The 22,392-nt window shown below is 33.3% G+C and overlaps 1 protein-coding gene across 1 annotated transcript; it reads left to right on the top strand.

The window, feature by feature from the left end:
- Nucleotides 1-4,494: 4,494 nt before the first annotated feature.
- On the top strand, nt 4,495-19,778 carry LOC110031562 (histone-lysine N-methyltransferase, H3 lysine-9 specific SUVH4-like). The gene is made up of 7 exons (XM_020734814.1): nt 4,495-4,676; nt 11,176-11,281; nt 11,369-11,551; nt 11,899-12,117; nt 15,441-15,492; nt 15,597-15,644; nt 19,744-19,778. The coding sequence occupies exons 1-7, from the start codon at nt 4,504-4,506 to the stop codon at nt 19,776-19,778; spliced, it is 816 nt and encodes a 271-aa protein (XP_020590473.1). The 5' UTR covers nt 4,495-4,503.
- Nucleotides 19,779-22,392: the final 2,614 nt, after the last annotated feature.

Consider the following 22,392-nt stretch of genomic DNA (forward strand, 5'->3'; position numbering starts at 1 on the left):
TCTTGAAATTTGGTGCCAACGAAATGTGTATAAAGTGCTTTTCTGTGATCTGCTGGGTTGCAGAAATGAGCTTATTCAATCAGATGCATGGTATTAAAAAAGGTAATGAATCAAATAATCAAAGCAAGTAATGAATAATCCTTTGTGATCCCTGATTCCTTCCGTTCCTATTTAGATTTGCCAGTTCCGTGCAATTAGCCAGTTTCCTTCATGCTATTGGCTGTTCCGCTATTTTGTCACTAATAATGATGATTTCAATTGAAAATTTTAATTGTAATGGGAATGAAGTTTTAAGTTTTAGAAAAAGAAAATTTAGTGGATTAATTATAACTTTCCCTTTGACAAAGTGCATAAATCCTTGGAATGGGCATAAATCGTAAATATAAATCAGATGATAATTTTGTTGCCTAAGGCTTAAATATGGACATGAACTCTGAGGAATGGAAATTTTTAAAAGCAATCAAATTTGTATTTTGAATAATATTTATTTCCAATTCAAAATTTGGCTAATGCAAATTGTAGAAATGTAGAAACTTGGATGAATTGATGCCCCAATAGAACGTCTTGATGCCCATTTTTTAATATAGGTTCAGTTCAAACATCAGCCTATGTTAAGTATTGCTGAGCTCCTATGCCCATGGTTTCCTCATCACTCTTTCTTTCTCTTTCATAATTTACATGTTTAAAAAGACCCCGTATCGTCTAAATAAAAATTTACTATTAAATTATATCTCATTTTTCGCATTTTCCAAAAATTATCAAAACTTTCTTCTAACATTATACATCTCATTTTGATTATTTTTGTCAAGTCGGCCTTTATTTATCGTATATGGTTGTTTTTCTAAGGTGGTTGAGATGTATAGGTAAATTTCTATAAGCACTTATATTTACGTACGTTTAGTCTAAACAAATTGTTTTTATTATCCCACAATTTTTTGTTCTGAATTACTGCCACACTTTCATGGAGTAGATTTTGGTTGTGGGAGTAGATGGAATTAGGAAAGTCGGGATAATAAAGGGAAGGAAATTAAGCTTTAAGCTTGTAATTCTAAATTTTTGTTATCTTTGATGAATTGTGTTTGATTTCAAGTTGGTTGCCTTAGATACTTAAATGAGAAGCCATGTTGTGGTGAAACATTAATTGGGGGTTTATTTTTTATTAAATTGAATTTATTTTAAGAATTTTTAATGGGAAAAGTAAATTTTGATGGTTTGTGAAAGGTGTTTTGAAGGTAAACTTTGGGAAGAAATTTTTCTTGACGTTAATCGCGTGATTGAGGTGAGGTATTTGAATGGGGCTGACAATTTGTTGGTCTAACCTTTGCAATCGTCTATATATATATCCATTTGGAACCATCTATTCCAATATAACTGGATATTGGTCTCTTGAAATTTGGTGCCAACGAAATGTGTATAAAGGAACCATCTATTGAAATCCTATGGATGGCAATATGCAAAGGAACCATCTATTCCTGAACTTGGTATTTTCGACACTTCAGTTTTAGAACAAAACGCAAAGGAATTCTTGATTCCTCAACATGTGAATTCTATCAATAATACCAAAGAGGCAACTCTAGATCCTGCAATTTTATTAGAACCTGATGGTACAAATGTTAACCAGACAGATGAGCTGTTTTTTATCCCCATTCCTCACAATGGAAGCATTCATACACGGCCTGATATTGCTCCTAGTGAACTTGATGAGAACCCACCATTATGCAAGCCTATTCAGACCCCTAATCCCTCTCATTTGGATGTATTGGAAGTTCACCATAATGAGTTGGCATCACTTATGTTTGTTAGGGAAGGTACTCATTCATTGGAGGAATGCCAAGATCAACGTGAGCTCTCCACTGAAATCGTTTAGTTGGATCAACAGGTGGAAGATGAATGACATGTTTATAAATCGAAAAAGAAGAAAAAGGAATGTCTCACCTTCAGAATCTACAGGATGACGGTTTGATCGTCTCAGGAGGAAGCCCCTTTCATAGTTTGTTGTTGGACTCCATTCCTAGAACCAAGGAGAGAGGGAGAGGCTAATCCTCTCATTATGATTGATAGTTTTGCTTTGCTTTTGATAAATTTGTCTAGGTTACTTTTTGGGGTATTCTTGTACATTTTGGCTTTTTCGAGTCATTTATGCCTTGTGAGTGGACTTCTAGCACCTGCTCGTCTAGGTTACTTTTTGGGGTATTCTTGTACATTTTGCCTTTTTCGAGTCATTTATGCCTTGTGAGTGGACTTGTAGCACCTGCTCGCTAAAACCTTCGTATCCTCTTTTTCATTAATGAAATTTCTATTTCGGCGGAAAAAAAAAAAATCCCTTTGGTGGGTATTTCCGTTTTGAATTCTTTTTTATTGAGCTTATTTTTATTTTTTTAGCATGGTTTCATTGATATTCATGTGATTGCCTTTTTATTATAAATTTTGTAGTATGTTTATGAAAATTCATAATTAAGTATAAAATGTCAAATATTACGATACACTGTATTCTTTGTGAATGCTAGTATAGTATATTATTGAATGGTATGCCTTCATTTTAAGGTTGGAACACATTCAAGAAATAATATTTTTGTGATAATTAGTCAGAAAAATATTCTTTTATGGGTGGAATGCATTTGAAAAATAATATGGCAAAGTTAGGAAGATCAAAGAAATCTCATTTTAAGGCAAAAACCTGATCATGACCTATGTAGGGGATGGCATTTTGATGAGATGAGCCGTAGTTGTGAATTAAGTGGATTCTCGACATTATGTAGTTATTTTGGTTAGCATGCACATATGATATGACATCTCAGAGAAAGCGGAATAGAAATTATGGAGGGAAAAATAGAAGCAAAACTGATATATTCCTATATGTAATTAATTAGCATTGCACAATAAAATATTTTTTAGGAAGTAGTTATATTTAGTTTTGAAAATTTTTGCTTTTCGTGCTTATGATCATGTTCTATATGCCTATTTAATTATACTAGGCTCACTATTACCATAAATAAGAAAATTATGTTTGAAATTTTCTCCATGCATGTTATTCATTTTTGTATGTTTTAACTTTATTTTAGCATTGTTTATCTTATCGGACGTTTTTCTCACTATATATTATGTATGTGCAGTTTTGTTGCCCAATTATATGTATAAATTTTTGGTTTTATAATTTTGGATGTTTATTGAAGTTTAATGTGTCTAATGTAATTGAAGATTTGAAGAATTTAAGAGCTTTATATTTCAGCTAATGATTTTTTTATCTAGATTTCTATATTACTATTTGTTAATAATTTTTAGTATTGTCAATATATACTTGTATGTTTGTAGATAATTTAGATGTGGGAGCACTTTCTACTCTCGTCGCCAGAGTCTCGCGATCGAAGCCTCGAGTCGGCTACTGGTCTTGGATTGAACCAATCCAAGTTTGGTTCTTGTTGATGAGTAGACTGATCCTCTTAGGTTCCTCATTGTTGTCCTATAATTATATATATGCATTCTTGATGTTTTAGGTTCAATTTTTTTTTCTCTTTTTTTTAGTTTTATTCAGAATAGCCAACAACATCCGTTTCTCTTCAATGCCTTTATATGATGGTTTGGGTGGCACTCTGACTGTATTTGGCTTCTGAGGTAGTGATTATCTTCTCTATTCTCTTCAACACCAGCCGACGAACATACATTGTTGTTTTCAATGCAGTTTCTCCAGTTTCACACACCTGTTCTCGTTGTTGCCGCCCCAAACTCCCATCCTCTTGCTGTCTTGCAGTCCATTGCGTCCTCCATCACTGTTGCCGTCATTCTCCATCACGGCCTACAAATGAAATAGAAATTACGTTCTATTTTCCTGATGTCCAACTATCATTCTGACTTGCTGCCGTCAGAACTGCAATCTATCTTGATGTCCTTGTTTTCGCTGCTTCCTATGCCGTACTAAACAACAGTCCTTTTGCTGTTCTGCAGGCCACATCCCTTCGCCTTTGCTGCTCCTGGCTGTCCCAGCCTTACGTTTTGCTGCCAATGCAATTTCAGCCCCTCTTTTTTTGTCCCGATCACCTACAACCCATTTCAGCCATCTACCTCCACTCCCCCAACCACCTAACTTACTTCCATCACGTATTGATCGAGCCCTAGTGTGAGTTTGTGTTGTGTTTGTTATCATTTTCCTTTAAGTGTGTTTGATTGTGACCGTCTTTTTACTTTCATTAATAATATTTTCTTTTCCTATTGTGATTTGGGTTAACTCCAGTATGACTAATTCCTTGCCTTTTCAATTTTAATGATTGGAAGTCATTATAAGTTTTGGTTGAAATTCAGTATATCTAAATCATCGGCCTCTATTGTAACTCTAGTTTACTAGAAGTGGTCAACTAGAGTATGTTGAGCATTAGTATCAGACCAATTATTTGCGTTTTAGTATTTAATGAAAGCATAGTTAGTTTTAGAATCAAAATAAGTTTGAAATCAAAGTTTGAATATAATTATTGCAGAGCGACATATTTTGAGTGACAAAGTTTCTCTTTAATGATGTTTGCAGATTTCTTCTATAGCAAGTCTGTCAAACTTGCAAAAAATATAAAAGTTCCATTGGTTTCTTATGGATGCAATTGTAGAGGAGAATGCGTTGATCCAAGAAGTTGTTCTTGTGCAAGACTTAACGGCAATGACATTCCATATGTTCATAAGGATGGGGGCCGGTATGGAAATCCTAATATATTTTTGTTGCTCGTTGGAATTGTTTTTAGCTTATTTGTTTTGTTGTCATGAAACTAATACTACTTTGAAATAATTTGCTTGGATGTTTATGTTAATGGATTTAATGTTAAATGGATTTTCACAACTTAATAATTGTAATTTAAATGACATAAATGCTTTCTTTCATCTCATCTTATTGTGACAATTGAGAGTTTTTGTTGCTTATTTATTTCTTAAGCAATTTTATTCTACATTTGGCATGTGGTCAATTCTTTTTTATTCTACTCTTTAATTGGCGCGAGACAACTTAATTGTTTTGCCTTGATACTTTTTCTTTGTTTGATCGTTTTGTATTTTCTTGTGCGCAATTTATTTGAAACAATTACTATTGCTGTGATATATGATTATGTCATTTTGAATAGCAATTCAATGAAAATCTATATAAAATGAAGTCTTAATGTTTGGCGGCAATCTTTTTTAATGTTTTAATCTTGTTGATTGGATTGACACATCATTTATAAACTCATATCGTGTTTAGCCCAAACCACAATAAGAAAGCATATAATTTTTCTAAATGCTAGTAGGCAGTTATATTCAAACTCACTTGAAAGGGTGGCTCAAATTGGCGATGGAGATCACCTAAGTGGTCGAGAGCGGATGTAGCTGATTTAAATGGGTTGTGAAAGCAAGAGGAGGGGTTGTAATCGTGTTGGCAGCGAAGTAGATATCTGAGACTAGCTGTCATGTTTTGGGGTGGGAGGACTGGTGCTGTCATGGAATATCGGTGAAAAACTGAAAACGAGTGCTTGGGGTGGCTGCAGCTTTGGAGGATGGTCAGGAGCGTTGTGTGCAAAATGCGAAAAGGGGATCATGAAGATAATCAACACCTAGGGAGAGAGATACAATCGAAGCACCACTCAATCCTTCAAATACATCCATCAAAGGGAGAATAACAAATATTGGCCACAGTCCTAGAAAAATATCAAAAAAAAAAGTAACCTAAAAATCTAAAATAGAAATTTATAATTATAGGATAGCCAGGAGTGGCTCAAGTGGACCAGCGGACTCCCCAGCTGCGACAAAATATGGACCATTTCCTTCAAACTCACTTGAAAGGGAGGCTTAAATGGGCTGTAGAGATTGGCTAGGTGGTCGAGGAGTGGAGGTAGGTGAATTAAATGGGTTGGGGCAACAAAAGGTGGGGTTGGAATGGTGTTGGAAGTGAAGCAGATGTCTGAGACAGTGAGGGCTGCAGGTGGGGTGGCTGTGACTGTTATGCTTTGGGGTGGGAAGGCTGGAGCTGTCATTGAATATCAGTGAAAAAATTAAAACGAGTGTTTGGGGTGGCTGTCGTGTGGAAAATGTGGAAAGGGGGTCATGAAGATAAATAACCACCTAGGGAGAGAGATATAGCCGAAGCACCACTCAATCCCTTAGATGCAAAATTCAAAGGAAGAAGAATAAATGCTGGAAGCAGTTCTATACAAAACACTAAAAAACTAATCCAAAACATGATGAATAGAAATTTTTAAGGGTTGGCCGACTCTGCAACTGCGACAAAACCTAGACCAATTCATTCAAAATCACTTGAAAAGGAGGCTTAAATGGGCGGTGGAGACCGGCTAGGTGGTTGGGGAGTGTAGGTAGGTGATTTAAATTTCTTGGTACAACAAAAGGAGGGGTTGGAATCGTGTTGGAAGCGAATTAGATGTCTTAGACAATGAGGGCTGCAAGTTGGGTTGTTGCAACTATTATGCTTTGTGGTGGGAAGGCTGAAGCTGTCATGGAATATCGATGAAAAACTGAAAACGAGTGTTTGGGGTGGCTGCAACTATGGAGGATGGTCGGGAGCATCGTGTGGAAAATGCAGAAAGGGGGTCATGAAGATAATTAACACCTAGGGAGAGAGATATAGTTGTAGCACCACTCAATCCCTTGGATACAATCTTCAAAGGGAGAAGAACAAATGCTGGCAGCAGTACTGGACAAAACACTAAAAAAAAGTTATCCTAAAACATCAGGGATAGAAATTTATAATATAGGATAGCCAGGAGTTGCTCAAGTGGATCGGCGGGCTCCTCGAGTCCGACAAAACATGGACTAGTTCATTCCAGGTGCGAAAATGTTGCCCGCGTGGTCGTGGAAATGTTATTGTCTCCGGATCCTGTAAGCGGGATCGTGGAAATGTTATTGTACCCAACAGTCCTTCGTTATAATCATTATCAGACAATATCCACCTTCATTGTTACGAGTTCTATAAAAGATCCAGTTAAAGCACGATCCTACAATTGGTCGAATAAATGACACAAAAATAAATAATATGGATGATTGTTTGCTGGGAATTAAAATCTAGTCATATCGTTTGTACCAAAATATTTCATTTAGTCTCACATTCTGCTCTTCTTTATATGTGAATTTCTTTAACAAGTATCATATACTGGTTGCCTAGATCTTGACATGTTCATAAGGCTATGGTTTGAACTAGAACCTCTTCTATATCGTAAGGTCTTGATTTTGCCTACGGATCTATCATACTCAGCAATGAGAGCTGAACTTTTCCCAACATAACAACTCTTAAATAGCTCCTTAATAAATTATGGATTGCTTAATTGAATAGTAATACTAAAAAGAATGAACCATTCTTGGCCCTTAAAAACTTGCTTGACAAGTCAACTTATATGCTTCTCGGGGCTTAATTATTATCGACCATGCCATGTCAGTGTTTCATTGATATCTCTTTTACATCATTATCTTGAAGCATTTAAAAGTATATATAGGATTATTATGGGCATGCAGTTAATAAATTGTAATAGGATATCTTAGGCTAATGCAGGAACGCCTATTAAAGTGATACCTAATTTTTTGCATATGCTTAACGGATCATATGATTTGTACAATTTCAAAATAGTATGTAATTTTTTTTGAATGGGTTAACATGTGTAATACCATAATTTTAGTAATAACTTCTGATCAATTCTCAATATTCTTATCTGAATAGTGCCCATAGTATGCGCATTTTCAGCCAATTTTCATATGGTAACGTGTACAAATATTGGAATACTTTTCTTATGTTAGAAAATGGGTATCGTATTGCAGACTATAAATCAAGTTTGGAATAGATTTTCTTGCGCATATCACTGTAATGTACCCAATGTAAAAAGTCAGTAATCATCGCAAATTATGTGTTTTATTCAACTTAATTGTGGTCTAAACAAAAATACCTCAAAATAAATGTTTATATGAAGATGACCACTTCTGATGAAAGGATCGTTGTCATTTTATCTGAAAAATAATTTCTTCTAACCAAGCTTCCCGCCCTCAAATTCTCCTCTTAGCTCACACTCATCATCATCTGTCTAGCTTGCTGAGCTATGTGCGTGTGTTGACTTTTACGACGACGATGACAACAACAACAACAAGAAGCCTTTTTACTACTAAGTGAGGTTGGCTACATGAATTCTTTTTCTCCATTGTATCATATTGTGCTATGTGGTGTTTTCTTCTGTTCAATAAAAATAATCCTTATTATCAAGGTTGTGAAAATCGGACCAGACATCAAACCGAAATAATGAAAGTTTCAAGGTTTATTGATTCAATTGAGGTTGAATTGAACCAAGGGTTGAGCTGGATAATGTAATGAATAGAAATATTAATTAAATTTGACATAAAATGGAAATTTGATTGATATAGCAATACGGTAATCTGATTGAGATGAAAACACTAGGACTTTTGTTGATCTTAAAGTTTCAAATAACCTTATGCTATATCATCTCTCTTGTTTAAACATGGAAGACATGTTAACACCTTGGAAATGGAGTGGTATGTATGTATGTGCCTCTTAAATTTTTTCAAAAGTTCAGAATATAAATAATTGAAGGTTGGCATAAGGAAGTAAGCAACAACAAACTATTGATTTTGGATAAACATAAAACATGGGGGAGAGAAGAATTAAGGTAGGATGATTTGACATACAAAGGAGCAGTTAGAAATACTTATAGTGAATGTCCTAAAATGGCCAACACTGCTGATGTCTGGCGGCGAAAGACGACGATCTCCCACTCTAAGCCTCGAGCACGAGCAGGTAGAGCCGCAGGAACTAGAAAGGCGAAGGATTTGTTTGGAACACAAATCACAAAAGACAACTCTGGATTTTACAATAGGGAAGGCAAACCATCAAATAAAAGAAATAAAACCGGTGCGCCGATTTCAGGTCATATCGGCAGTTTGGCTTGACCTGAAGTCTTACAGACAGAAATATCTTTTAAGTGTTCCGGACCGAGCTGGCCCCCCATTTCAGTCTGATTTTCTAAGCATTGCTTATCTTTGCTACTTTTTTTCATACTTTTGCAAGTAGGCAATTGAATTGCTATTTTCCCTACCATGTTGAAGTTCGTGGTTTCAATTTGTATGAGGCCAACTTGACATAACAATTTTTTATGTTTTCTAGCAATATAAAAAGATTTTGAATTTTTTAATATTCGTTCTTCAAAAGTTGGCAGTACCAATCGAATCTTGAAATTTGTTAGTTTGTTCATACTTTTGAGCATTATTTACCATTTGGAATACTTTCTACTTCACCAGAGGAACCTCCATCACATTTTGGGTAAGTATTTACTATAGTGTGCGTTTAATGTTACCATTGAAGAATAAAAAAATGAATTCTTCCTGATTTTTTTTTTTAATTCTTGGGCTTATTATCTCATTTATCTTATTAAAGTTGAATAATGTTGCAGTTAACGCTCTTGTATAACCATGGCTAGCATGTTTCCTTGATTAGGTTGTTTCTTAACGTATAATTTGATAGTTTGACATTGTTTGGTTGTGCTACTGTCGTCATTTTGATTGGTTTTTGGTCATTGCTTTTATCTTCTGTCTCAACAACATCTAACATCGTCTTTTTAGTTTTCCGTGGCTTGTAGAAGTCATGGTTTTTTGTAGTATTGGAGTCTAAAATTTTTCTTCCAATTAGGAGACTTAATGATGCGGGGTGCATGGGGCTGAACCGGTGGAAGGGCTAAACCGGTTCAACCTTGGTTTGCATGGGGCTGGTCGAGCGCTTACCCTTCTTGAAATTGCCACCTAAAGAGGAGGGGCCTTCCGCGCTAGCTATCTACTGCTACTATATATATTCTATATATATTCTATGTTATCTGTTTAGGGTTTTCAGCTTTTTGTTGATTTCAAATTTCTTGCAATTGGCATTTGTCCCTTCCTCGGACTGTATCCCAGGACAGGTTTTGCCTCGCCACAACCCGGTGACTACTCCTCCCTTGCCACTGCTACCCTACCGGTGCACCAAACTCTTGTGCTCCCCTTGCTGTCACCCTTCCGCTGCCTAATCTTCAGCCGTAACCTCCTATTCCTTCCAACCTGCAGCCGTTACCACCTCTACCTTACAATCTGCAGCCATACACCCTGTTACCACTATTCCTTATAGTTGTAATCCTCCTGCTGTTGCCACCATCCTCTGCCTACCTTCCAGTTATTGTCTCCGCCCATTCCAAACCTCTATGCTGAATTCGCAAACCCCAACCTGCACCATATCTGTGTATGGCCGCCACCTTATCACCTTATGTCCTCACGCTAGGGTGTTGTTTCCGGTATTTCACAACAATAGTTTTTCAGTTTGTTGTGCTTTTGGGTTAACTCCGGTATCTTTTAAATTAGTTAAAGTTCCATATTGTAAAATTAGGAATAAATACATTAATTAATGAGATGCTTTGTTTAACATTTATCCATCATGTTTAGTTAATTACATCTATCATGGGATTTCTGATATTAATTGAAGTTTTATTTAATTGTGTTTTAGCCTAGGTTTTTGTTGAAGTTGTATTAAATTGAGTTCTTGTTATTTAATTTTGTACTTTAAACATACACCTTGTCCTATTTATAAAAGAGTCGGGCTTGAATCTGTTCACCAGAAGTGAAATTGGATGAAGAGTTCTTTTGTTGGGTGTACTGTAATACTATTCGGTATACACCTGGTTTTCAATGGAGGTGTTCTTTTCTCCTATACCTGATTCTGAAACGTTCAAGCAAATAATGATAAAAGGTTAGCTTCCTTAATTTAAAAATTAAAATTCGTTGCTTATTCGTGCTCCTTTCAACTGCATTAATCTTGTCCAATCTATACTAGTGTCTGTACCCTTTTTTTATGCCATGATATCTAGATTTTTGGTGAGGGTAATCCTATGCATATTTACAGATATGGATTAAAATCATTAGTCATATGCCTGGAGCTTTTTGTGTTTCTGTATAATACATTGAGTGATTGGTTTTTTAATTTATCTTGTTTCGGAATGAACGATACTTTTCTCAGAACTTTATTTGTAATAAAATTTCTCCTTTGGCTATGTTTGAATAAAATTTGTTTGTTTGGATTTTTTTTACTACAAAATTAGTAAATGCGGAGTTGACCTTGAATTTTAATCCATTTTTTTCCCTTCTACATATTTTTATTTTATGTTTCGGTTCTAATTTGTGCTCTTTCCTGATCTTTAGATTGGTTGAAGCAAAAGCTGTAGTCTTTGAATGTGGTCCTCATTGTCAATGCTCCTCTACTTGTGTCAATAGGACCTCTCAACATGGACTCAGATATCGGCTCGAGGTTCTAAATTGAAACTAAATATCTGAGGATTTACGTTAATCTAATAAACTTTTTTGTTCAGTCTGTATTTTTTGCTATGCTTAACAGGTTTATCGTACCTCAAAGAAGGGTTGGGCTGTCAGATCCTGGGATACAATTCCTTCTGGTGCTCCTGTGTGTGAATATACAGGAATTTTGACAAGAAGTGAGGATATTGATTCAGTTGCAGAGAATAACTACATCTTTGATATTGATTGTTTGCAAACAATTAAAGGCCTTGATGGAAGAGAGGTATTTAATATAATTTTATCATCACCTTTTTTATTATTTAATATTTTTATTTTTTTAATCTCTTTAATATCTATTTAATGCCTTTCATACGGCATTATTAATTATTCTTGGTAGGCATGTTCTTGGATAGGTTAATATTACATTTTCTAATGTCTTTAGTGTCATCATTCTTTTTATATGCCAGTTTATACTGTATACCATGCGATGAAGTCAACTTTCAATACTCATCTTTCTTGCAATTTTATATGCTTGCTTAATATTGTGATATGTATTATTGTTGCTTTTCTTTGTTGAATTTTTCATCCTTGCTTGTAAACTAAAAGAACTATTTGATTCTTAATTTGTAGAGGCGTCCTGGTGATTTATCTTCTCTCATTGATTTGGATGAGAGGAAATCTGAAGTACCCGAGTATTGTATTGACGCAGGCTCCCTTGGCGGTGTTGCACGATTTATTAATCATAGTTGTACTCCAAACCTTTTTGTTCAATGTGTGTTGAGCCAACATCAGGATATCAAAATGGCAAAAATAATGTTGTTTGCTGCTGATAATATTCCTCCACTACAGGTGATGTTCGTTTCATCCTCAGCGTATAGTTTGTTAATTCTATAGACACCATGGCTGCAAATATTATGAGTTTGACACCAGTGTTTCTTTTATGTGCAAGTGCCTATTCTTTTTGGTAATTACTTGTTGATATTTATCCCTTTTTTTTGCATTTCCTTCTGCCAAATGACATTTAGGCCTCTTTTGTAGGTGTAACTTTTAATGGTTTCAAATATTTATTTGGACAGGACCTCGCTATTGGAAATTGATTGTTATTTTGAAATATTTATTTATTTTTCGCTTTGATTTTTTTATTTTTATTTTTTATTTTCTTATGACTACTCTTCTCATCTTTGATCTTTTATTTTTCCTCTTCTTACCCTGTAGATACTGCAATTAGACCAAAATTCTGATTTTGCATCTCTGGATGGTTGGTTGGCCCCTTTAAGCTGTGGGCTCCAAAAATTTGACCTTTCGGATTCAGTGTATTGAGGGTGTAATATTAATGAATTAAAAAAAATTGATTAATGTAATTATACAAAAAATTATTTGTTACGACACCTATGAAGTAATATCATTTCACAGACACTGTTCGGAAGCCACCGGTCGGGATAGAATCAAAGCCCTTCACCCATTTGAAATCAGGCGAGAGAGAGAGAGGGAGCATGGGATAAACAGAGCGAGTGAGGTAGAGGAAAAAGAAACAATAATTAGGGATTTCAAAATGGCTTGTTGTTCACGAATAATTTGTGTTTGGCTCGTGAAGTAGCTCGTATTTGATTCGTTCGCTAGGCACAAAAATTTATTTTTTCGAGTTAGACTTGTTTTGGCTCAAAAAGATGAAATTATGTTTATTTGATTCATTTGCTAGGCATTATCTTTAAATTATTTAATTGATTAGAAGGCTACAAAAATGTATTAAGCTAAAATTATTATTTAAAAAAATTGAGTAAATATTTATTAAATTCCATTCAAATGAATATTTTAGTATAAATAATTTGTTTTAATTCTCATCCATACTTTTAACGTCATACGTCAGCATGACTAGGGTTTTCAAAACAGCTCGTGGTTCGTGAATGGCTCGTGTTCGGCTTACTAAGTAAACGAGTCGGACACGATCAAATTTTAATAAGCCGAATACGTGCAGTGGTATATTTTAACTAGTGAGACAGGATCTGAGCCTGGGCTCGCTTTTACACACCTAGCAACAGCAGAGGTAGGAAAAAAAAGAAGAATAATTAACAAATGAAAAAAATATGATATGTGCATGCATATCGTAGTCACCCCTAAATGGTACTGACGATGGAATACATTATACCTGTGCGCGAAAATAGAAATGAAAATGAATATAGAAAAAACTGCATACCTTTATAATGGGCTGGAGAAGATTAAACATATATTTGCTTTATAGTGCATTTTTACGATCCCTCTCAACTATGAAAAATGTAACATAAATAAATGAAATTAAATGAAATTGGTTTCTTTATTGCTCTCTTTTACTGCACAGTTTTTATTGTTACTGCATGTTTAAAGTATATTTTATAATGAAATTTTTTTAATTAAGAAATAATTGCCCATCGAGTAGTTATAAATTATACTTTAGTTGTAAATAATTTTCGACAAAACCAAGTGTAGACTAGATGGACCCAAGGGAGAAAGTTTACAGACATCATGGAGCGCAATCTGATAGGTATTTTAGTTCAACTTTTTAGTTTATTAAATAGGTACAATCTGTTGCAAATTTTAGTTTTATGAAATAGAATGACTTTTTTATGAAAAAATACTATTTGATAGGTTTTCTCCATTCAACTGACAGTTCCCTCTTAGGTTGTTTCTGTGGTTGATTTAGATATTAAACTACCTAAATATTATGCCCTCTGTGGTTGATTGCTCCTCTTGAAAACATTTGGTACCAAGTTTAGGATTTTAGTTATAAAATTAGCTGCCTTGAGCTTAAAGGTGTATAGTTGTAACAAATTTAGGATTTTAGGTTTTAAAATTCATCGAGATCTTGTAGCTCTGTCGTTCTGATTGTGCTCGCTTATCTACATAGTTAGAGGAGTTGTTCAACCTAACTTGTCTAAAGGATCCATAACGTCTGGATCATTGAGGGTCTAGTTAAGTTGAAAGTAGGCAAATCTAGCTTCAAAGGATCCCCTAGGATGACCCCAATAGATTAGAGAACCTGATGGTGAAAAAAATGCAGCTTGAGACCAGGTAAACTCAAGGACATCCTTAATAAAACATCTGATTTTTTCACGACCACATAAATATGAAGGTCTACTAGGCCAGATATGAAAGCATGATTCAAATATTTTCCTCATTTATAGCACTTCCTATGCTACCTTATTCTTTCTCTAAAATATAAATGATTCTTTCATCGATTATGTTCATTAAAATTGGAATAAAGCCTACCATCTTGTATGTAGTATCATGTCGTTGAGTTTGGCAATTAGTTTTTTTAGAAAATGATAACTAAGTTTTATGCATGGATTTAAGATCAAAGTGTTCAGGGTAAATTTGACGTGGGGGCATCGGTTCTACGGGATCTTTGAATCTACGTAGGATCATTTGAAGACGCACAATCCCGGGTTTGAAGAGGGGGTGTGCCGACTTGCAATTTAGCTTTTTTTTTTTTCATTTTTTTCTTTCCTAAGGGGGTGTGCCGACTTGCAATTTAGCTTTTTTTTTCATTTTTTTCTTTCCTATCTCTATTTCTAATATGTTATTTTCTATGATTGGACATTATTTTTTTGTTTTTTTTAATTTTTTGCCATTGTTCTTATATTTAAAAACTTTATTCTCTATTTTTGCTCTGTGGGGTTGTATATGTTTTCTTTTGCAAATAGTGTATCTGTATAATGGATCCTCCTCACTGGCAATACGTCGCCATTTCACCATTTGACTGATGTTTTCAGTCCAGACAGCTGCCGCACCGCTCAAATCTGCTAACGTAGAACAAATTTTGTCGCTTATCCCCTTCTAAATGGAGTCGACCTCCCATTTGCTCCATACCTTCCTAAACACCTTTTAGACGCCTAGAATGGTAAATTACACCCCACTTTTCACAAATTCCTTCTAAGCTATTGAATATATTTAGTATTGTCTTAAAAAAAAAATCTTTCTTTGTTTTACTCCAGTTATCTGTCCTCTATCATTTTTATCTTGGAAGCTCCCATTTGATAACTTCACATATCTATTATGACCAACAAATTGCTTTAAATGTCTGATCATGTTAATATTGATTTTACGCTTAACCTAAACTTCAATTCTTTGTTCCAATTAATCTTTGCAATATTTTTTAATTTCTCCAAATTTTGATGATCTGTAAATTAAATTTGCAGGAACTAACGTACGACTATGGCTACGTGCTTGATAGCGTAGTTGGAGTTGATGGTACTCTTAAAAAGCTGCGTTGTTTTTGTGGTTCAGCTGACTGCCGAAAATGGCTTCATTAAATCATTCTCTTCTTCTTAATCTTCTTCTCTCTGTTTTGCAAGGTGGTTGTAATTTTGTCGCAGGTGATTTTTTCGCCAAGCGTAATATAGGTAACAACAAACCTCCGCAAAGCATATATTTTGCATTCTTAGTATGAATCATATCTGTTAACAACTCAATTTGAAAAATTATTCAATTTCTTTTCGGCTTATCTTTAAATTGTGCTCCTATATGTTAGGTTTTTCAATGTGGTAGCATGACCAGCTTTACATACATACAAACCAACTATGGATTTACACATCTAAACTTCTTTTTTTTTTCATTTCTGCCCCCCAAATTTTTCCTATCACATCAAAATGACTTGTTTAAACTTTAGAAAAAGGAAACACAGATAAAAATTATTAGGTATCGATGTAAATTTTCTGAAATTTCAAAAAAAGGTAAATGAGTAGAAGATTTTCCACACGTTTCCATTGCATTTACTTGTCTAACATTTGTTTTTTTATGTTTATATTCAAATTAGTTGAGCCTCGAAAATATATATATTTTATTTTTAAATAGTTATAACTTTTGTTATATTCAAATTAGTTGAGCCTCGAAAATATATATATTTTATTTTTAAATAGTTATAACTTTTGTATTTTTAACGTGGTATAGAGGTGCAAAAGTTAAAATCTGATTGGTGTAAAAGTTAAAATTTTGGTGTTTGAATTTAGTTCGTTGTTTTAAAGTTTGATTTTTGTTGCATTTTAAACGGTGTATTAGTGCTGTTTAATTATAATCCTCTTGATAGCACGCTTGGCATGGCGGAAACAAAATCTTATTTTTAACTTATTTAATTGTTAAATATAGTTTTTTTATTCAACTTAGTGATAAATCGGTTGAATTTCTAGCCCATTTTAATATTGAATTAATATACAAACCCTTATTTATTAGTGAATTTTTAGTTTTTTATTTTCCCATTTTAATAACTTCAAAATAAAAGCAAATTAGTGTCGGTTTGCAGTTCGGTTGTTGTAATAACTTTTGCTTAATCTTGCTTGGGGAAATTGTGCTTTGCAGTTTGTCAGTAATTGGTATCATCATTAATGTGGTAGCATAATGTAACCATTCAAATTCATAATTAGACGACTCCACCTATGGTCATTGTGACGCAAAAAAAAAATATTTGCGATAAGAACCCCCAAACATTCACTTATTTATATGAAGTTTATGTCGAGATGTTAGACCCATACAAGCTATTTACTTCGTTGTCATATCAAGCCAAAGACGATTGAAGCATAGTCCAGAGGTACAATAATTCTCCCAAGTTTTCAAATTCACTTGCATCAGAATTTTCTCAATTGTTGCTAATTTACATTTCAACACATCATTATTATTAATATTGCATAGTTTAGAAAATTTTCTCATCTGTTAATTTACAAATTAACGAACATGACTATGGGAAAATGCTTATTGACATTATTAACTTTGAATTTTATGTACAACAGTTTAAGAAACATGTAGAAACAACACCGGATGTATTCCGGAACTACGCGGTTTCTTTTTAGTTCTGCATCAATTTTGTTTCCACAAGTTAGAAAATTCACGTTATATTATAATGCAAAAGAACAAAAAGAAAAAAAAAAGTTCACATATTGAAATTGAAAATTGAAAATTTTTTTTCATTATTATTAATGATTATATAAATTTAATTAGGATTAAAATGATTTTCTACTTTATGATAATAATATTATTAAAATAAATTAATATCATTGATCAATTAATATCTCATTGTAGAAATCTATCCAGAAACAGTTTGTTGTCTTTTGTTTTTTTAATCATAACTACCTTGTTTCTTGATAGCATGAGATAATTTTGGTGTTGTTTGAAAGTGAACCAGATTTCTTTCTAATTTAATGTTATCTTTTTTTTTTAACATTTCTAAAAAACATTTTAATAAATAAAAGGTCTCGAAATTAAACATCTACTCTCGCTATTTCGGTCATACTTATCTCGCCAATTAACAAAATTAGGTGATTTTAGTATTGTTGGAAAGCTAATAAGAATTCCTACAACCGTTTATGTTATCAATTTTTTCTACTTACATTTTCTAAATATATTTATTACCTTTTTTTGGTTAATATTCTGGTAGTTTCCTTACCCCTGAGAACCTTTTGTTTTAACTTGGCCGCCAAATGCTTTCAGTTGCATAGTAAACATCATTGTTTGTAACAATTTTAATGTGATTGGAGACAAGTTAGAAATATACTTATACAATATAATTAAAACAAGCATATTCAATATAATAATGGACAATTCAAACCTCAACGTGGCAAGCAAAAGACTCAAAATTCTAGCATCTCTACATCCTAACTCAAAGTGAGAAAATTTAAGAAGTATTATTTACTCAACGATGAAAGTTCGTCACAGTATTCCATAGAAGTGATCGTGTCCTGCTCAATATAAAAACCAAAATGCAACAAAAGACCCTTTGAATGAAGTCCTTGCATATTCGTTACTCAACGATGAAAGTTCGTCACAGTATTCCATAAAAGTGATCATGTCATGCTCAGCATATAAAAACCAAAATGCAACAAAAGATCCTTTGAATGAATTCCTTGCATATTCATGCATTCAAGATAACATCCTAACTCATTGCAAACCAAAATGATTAAACCGTCAGAAAATCTTACGATATAACATACTAACTCATTGCAACATATCATGTGAAGCTTCTTTTGTATTCACTTGACATTTGATTCCTTCGGTTTTTAGAAAAATAAGTGAATCAATTTTACGTTTTTTGATAAGTTGTCAAAAATAGTGTCAATTTCTTCCTCAAAGAGCGCTCAAAAGTTGGACAATTATGCCATTAGCTCAGTAGATATTTTCCTCTCATATGAACCTCTTGTTGGACTTTTTATAATAATAGTAACTTCAATGAATCTGTTGGTCATTATAATAATATGGTTATTAATGCTCAAATCAGTAGTAGAACTTTCACTTTTTCTTGACTTACATCCCTTAGAAGAAGATTTCCTATCTTATTTTTTCTATTATGTAATTTCTCCCACTTCAAGTCAATGCACAAGATATGTTGCATCTGTAGTGTGCCCTTAATATCCTCATCATTCAAATATATTTGTTGGGTGCCAAGTGGAATGTAAATATTTTATGATTTTGCTCATTCCCTAGTAGCATGTCCTTCACCACAAACCTTCTCCAACTCCATATAATTTATAATGAGGATATTAAGTAAGATTACATCTTTAGGAAAAGCTTATAATATAATAAATAGAAAATGATGAACTTGTTTTATTTTGTAATTTATAAGAGAAAAATTGGATAAAAATAATACCTAAATATGCTATATGTACTCTTCAAGTCCCATTAATTTTTTTTTTTTTACATTCATCTTAAGACATGCCTTTTTTTTAGCTCTTTAATATGACTCCGTAAAGATCTCTGATGTCGGATCTAATTTTTGCAATTTTACTCTGCAACTTTAATTACCTTTTTCTTAGCCTTTATGCAGAGTCTTGGATGACCTACTCCTTTATAACAAATCAATTATCTACTCAGGCTTCAAGCTCCACATAAACTTTTTTTTCTCTTTTTTTTTATTGTGAAGCAAATGTAGTATTTGAATTTTGTGCATCCATCTTCATTTCCTAACTAAAATAAAATAGAAATAAAATCTATAATCTAAAAGATAAAATACATGTTAAGCTGCATTTAATGAAGAAAGAAAGTCTTCTAGTGACATTTGATGAGGTACAAGGAATTTCAGGTTAATTGAACGCCCGACCTTACAAAAACTCAACTATTCAAACTACATAACATAAGTAATCAACTTATGAGCAAAACCTAATCAAATTTGCTAAAAAGTATATATTTATTATATTTTCTCTAATGTGATAATAATTGTGGGTATCACACATTAAAGTAAAAAAGATAAACAAGAAGCTACATAGAGAGTTGTAGTATAATTCAAGATACATGAATACAAGAAAAAACAATATGAAGAAAACAACTAAATGAGTGCATAAAACTAATCTAGCAAGAACAAAGGATAATTATGTCAGATGTCATATATTAACTTATTACTTTCATATTCCTCAACCTTTGACTATTTTTTTATTTAGTGGAATTAAAAATTTTAGCTATCGAAGGCATAAATTTGTTTTAAAGCTCATGAAAGCCCTTTTTGGCTCCTTTTGAATGCAGAAGTGCAAGTTTGCCATGAAAGGATGCTAATATAGCAGAAGAAGAAAGTAATCACTTTAATCCTTGCTATATATGCATGTACATTTAAAAAAAATGATCAATCAATCTAAATGAAATTCAATATTTTTTTGGCTTGTACTAGACATGAGACCGCTGCTTGTGATTGTGATAATGGAGAGATTGAAATTGAAAAACTGACATGCCATGAAATTGAATTAAATCAAAAAGAATCATCTTGATAAACTTGTATCATGTTTATTGTTTGCTTTGATGTTTGGTTTTAATAAAAAATTTAGTAATCTTTCCTAAAAAGTTAATTTGATTGTTCTTACCTCGTGTGCTTAAAATCATGTACAATTTCATTTTAGGTTACTCATGTATATTAGCATGATTTTTTCATAATTATCTATTTATATTATGGTGGTTGTTAAGTTAATGTGGCTCAATATTGTAAACTAGAGAATTATTATTGTTGCTTGAAATGTTGAGAGATCTTTAACCTATCATTTCAAAATTTATTGGGTTTTCACATTAGAATCTGCTTTCATTATTAGCATATATTTATAATCAAATATGCATTGTGAATTATTTATTGCCCGGTCATTAAGGCTAAATTCTATTTCAAAATTTTTGGAATGTTAGAAATGCTTTCACTCGTTAATACAAAACTATACATGTAAAATACATTGTAGTCAAATTTGATAGTTATTTGAAAAAAGATCTACTTTGTGCCAAAAAAATATAAAGCACAAAGGTTTGTTAAAGTTTCCGCAAAAAATGAAAATAAACAATATTTCTATAGTGAGATTGTTCCACTTCAAAAGTGAGATTGTTGCAAGCTAAAACTCATTTCGCCTAATAGACAAAATTATTCACGTGATTACACATGGCAATAGTTAATTGGTTTATCTTTTTTTTTCAGCCATTTTTGAGAGTCATCTATCATGTGCTTATATGTTCTTCCAACACAACTTCTTTTGACCTATTCATCTTCTGAGAGTATAAAATCATATCCACCTTAAGTAACTATCTGATTATTTAATATGCAACATGCAACTATAATATCAACTTGGGTTGTCAATGAAAAGTATGGCTCAAACTTTAAAATTAAAAAAAATATTGTTGACCACACTTTGGTGAGGTCTATTCCCTCCATAGGAACCTAGAATCTAGCCATAGGATTTCCTAGTAGCTTTCTTAGATTACTAGAGATGGAACCACCACCCACCAAGAACTTCAATCCAATTCTATATTTACTGAAGGTTTCGTAGTTTGAGCTCAAATCACCAACCTTTGGTTGGGATGATTAGGGTTTGAATCATTGAAGCCTAAGTTGAATCCCCATAGGTGAAAATTGCCTAAGTTACTCAATGATCTTAGAATCTTAGAGATCCTTTTGGTAGCCCACTAATTTTCCTAACCAAAACCTTAAAAAAAATGAAATCATAAGAATAAATATAACTAAATCAAAGGGATTGAGTCATCACAATTGAAGTTAGAGCCTACCCAATTTTTTTCCCAAAAACTAAATAACCCTAAAATCGCCGTGGACATTACAATAAACCCTAAAATAAAAGTCTCAACTCATCAAGGAAATTAAAATTAAATTGAAGTAAAACTGATGTTCAACTAAATTTCTATAATTAAAATCATTAAAATCTAAAATTAAACTAAAGTCAAATAGTCACCAAAATAAAAAATTCTCAATTAAACCTAAAAATTAAATCAATTTAAATTAAATTCTTAGTTAAATGAATTAAATTAATTGTGTAATCAAACTAATTCTAAAGCCTGATGGACAAGCTCAACCATCTAAAGTCCAAACCTTAAAACCCTAAAAAAGGAAAACACATGACTCAAATAACCCACAATGATACATAAATCTAATTAGGAATTGATTAAATTAAATCAAGCATGAAAAAAAAACTAAAAGACAAGAATGCACACTTAGCTAAGGTGGCTTCCACATAACACCGAAGTCCAACCCGCCCAAGTCCAATCCTCCAGGAGTCAAACTCAAACCAAAAATGGTGCTAGCCACTGCACCAACAAGTTAAAAAATGGGTAAGGCTTCCATCCTTCTGTCGAAGCTTCTGAAATCCCTTTGCTCATGCTCTAAGGATCCATTAGAGATCCCCAAGCATACCAAAGCCTCTCTCATGGCCTTTGATCTGTATAAATAAGGCAAACCTGAGAGCCTTTTTAAGAATCTTTGAACTCTCTTACCAGCCCTCAAAACTCCACACCCTTACTTCCAAAAATCTTCCCAAAACCTAGAACAACCAAACTCCACCATTTTTAGGCCATCTCCACCACCCCACAACCCTAATTTCATCACTGAAATCTAGCGCACTTCACAGCCTTGACACCAAACTTAACGAAACTCTAAATTATCCATCTTATTAGCTTTACAGAGACCTAAAACCTCATACTCAATCAAAATCTTTATGTCCCACACCCTCTAACCTAGCCCAACACCTTCTCGAGCCACCCTTTGACTTTAAACATACTTGACTCTCTATCCAAGTGTCAATTTGCTCCAAAGTTGGGCCATAAAAACTCTCTATCCTTGAGGATCTTCCTTGATTTTTTCAAGGACAGAGGACACCCCCATTACCGAAAAACTCTAAATTTCTATCAAAGTTAACT

This window comes from Phalaenopsis equestris, unplaced genomic scaffold (assembly GCF_001263595.1).
Source record: "Phalaenopsis equestris unplaced genomic scaffold, ASM126359v1 Scaffold000002, whole genome shotgun sequence".
Taxonomy (NCBI): Eukaryota; Viridiplantae; Streptophyta; class Magnoliopsida; order Asparagales; family Orchidaceae; genus Phalaenopsis; species Phalaenopsis equestris.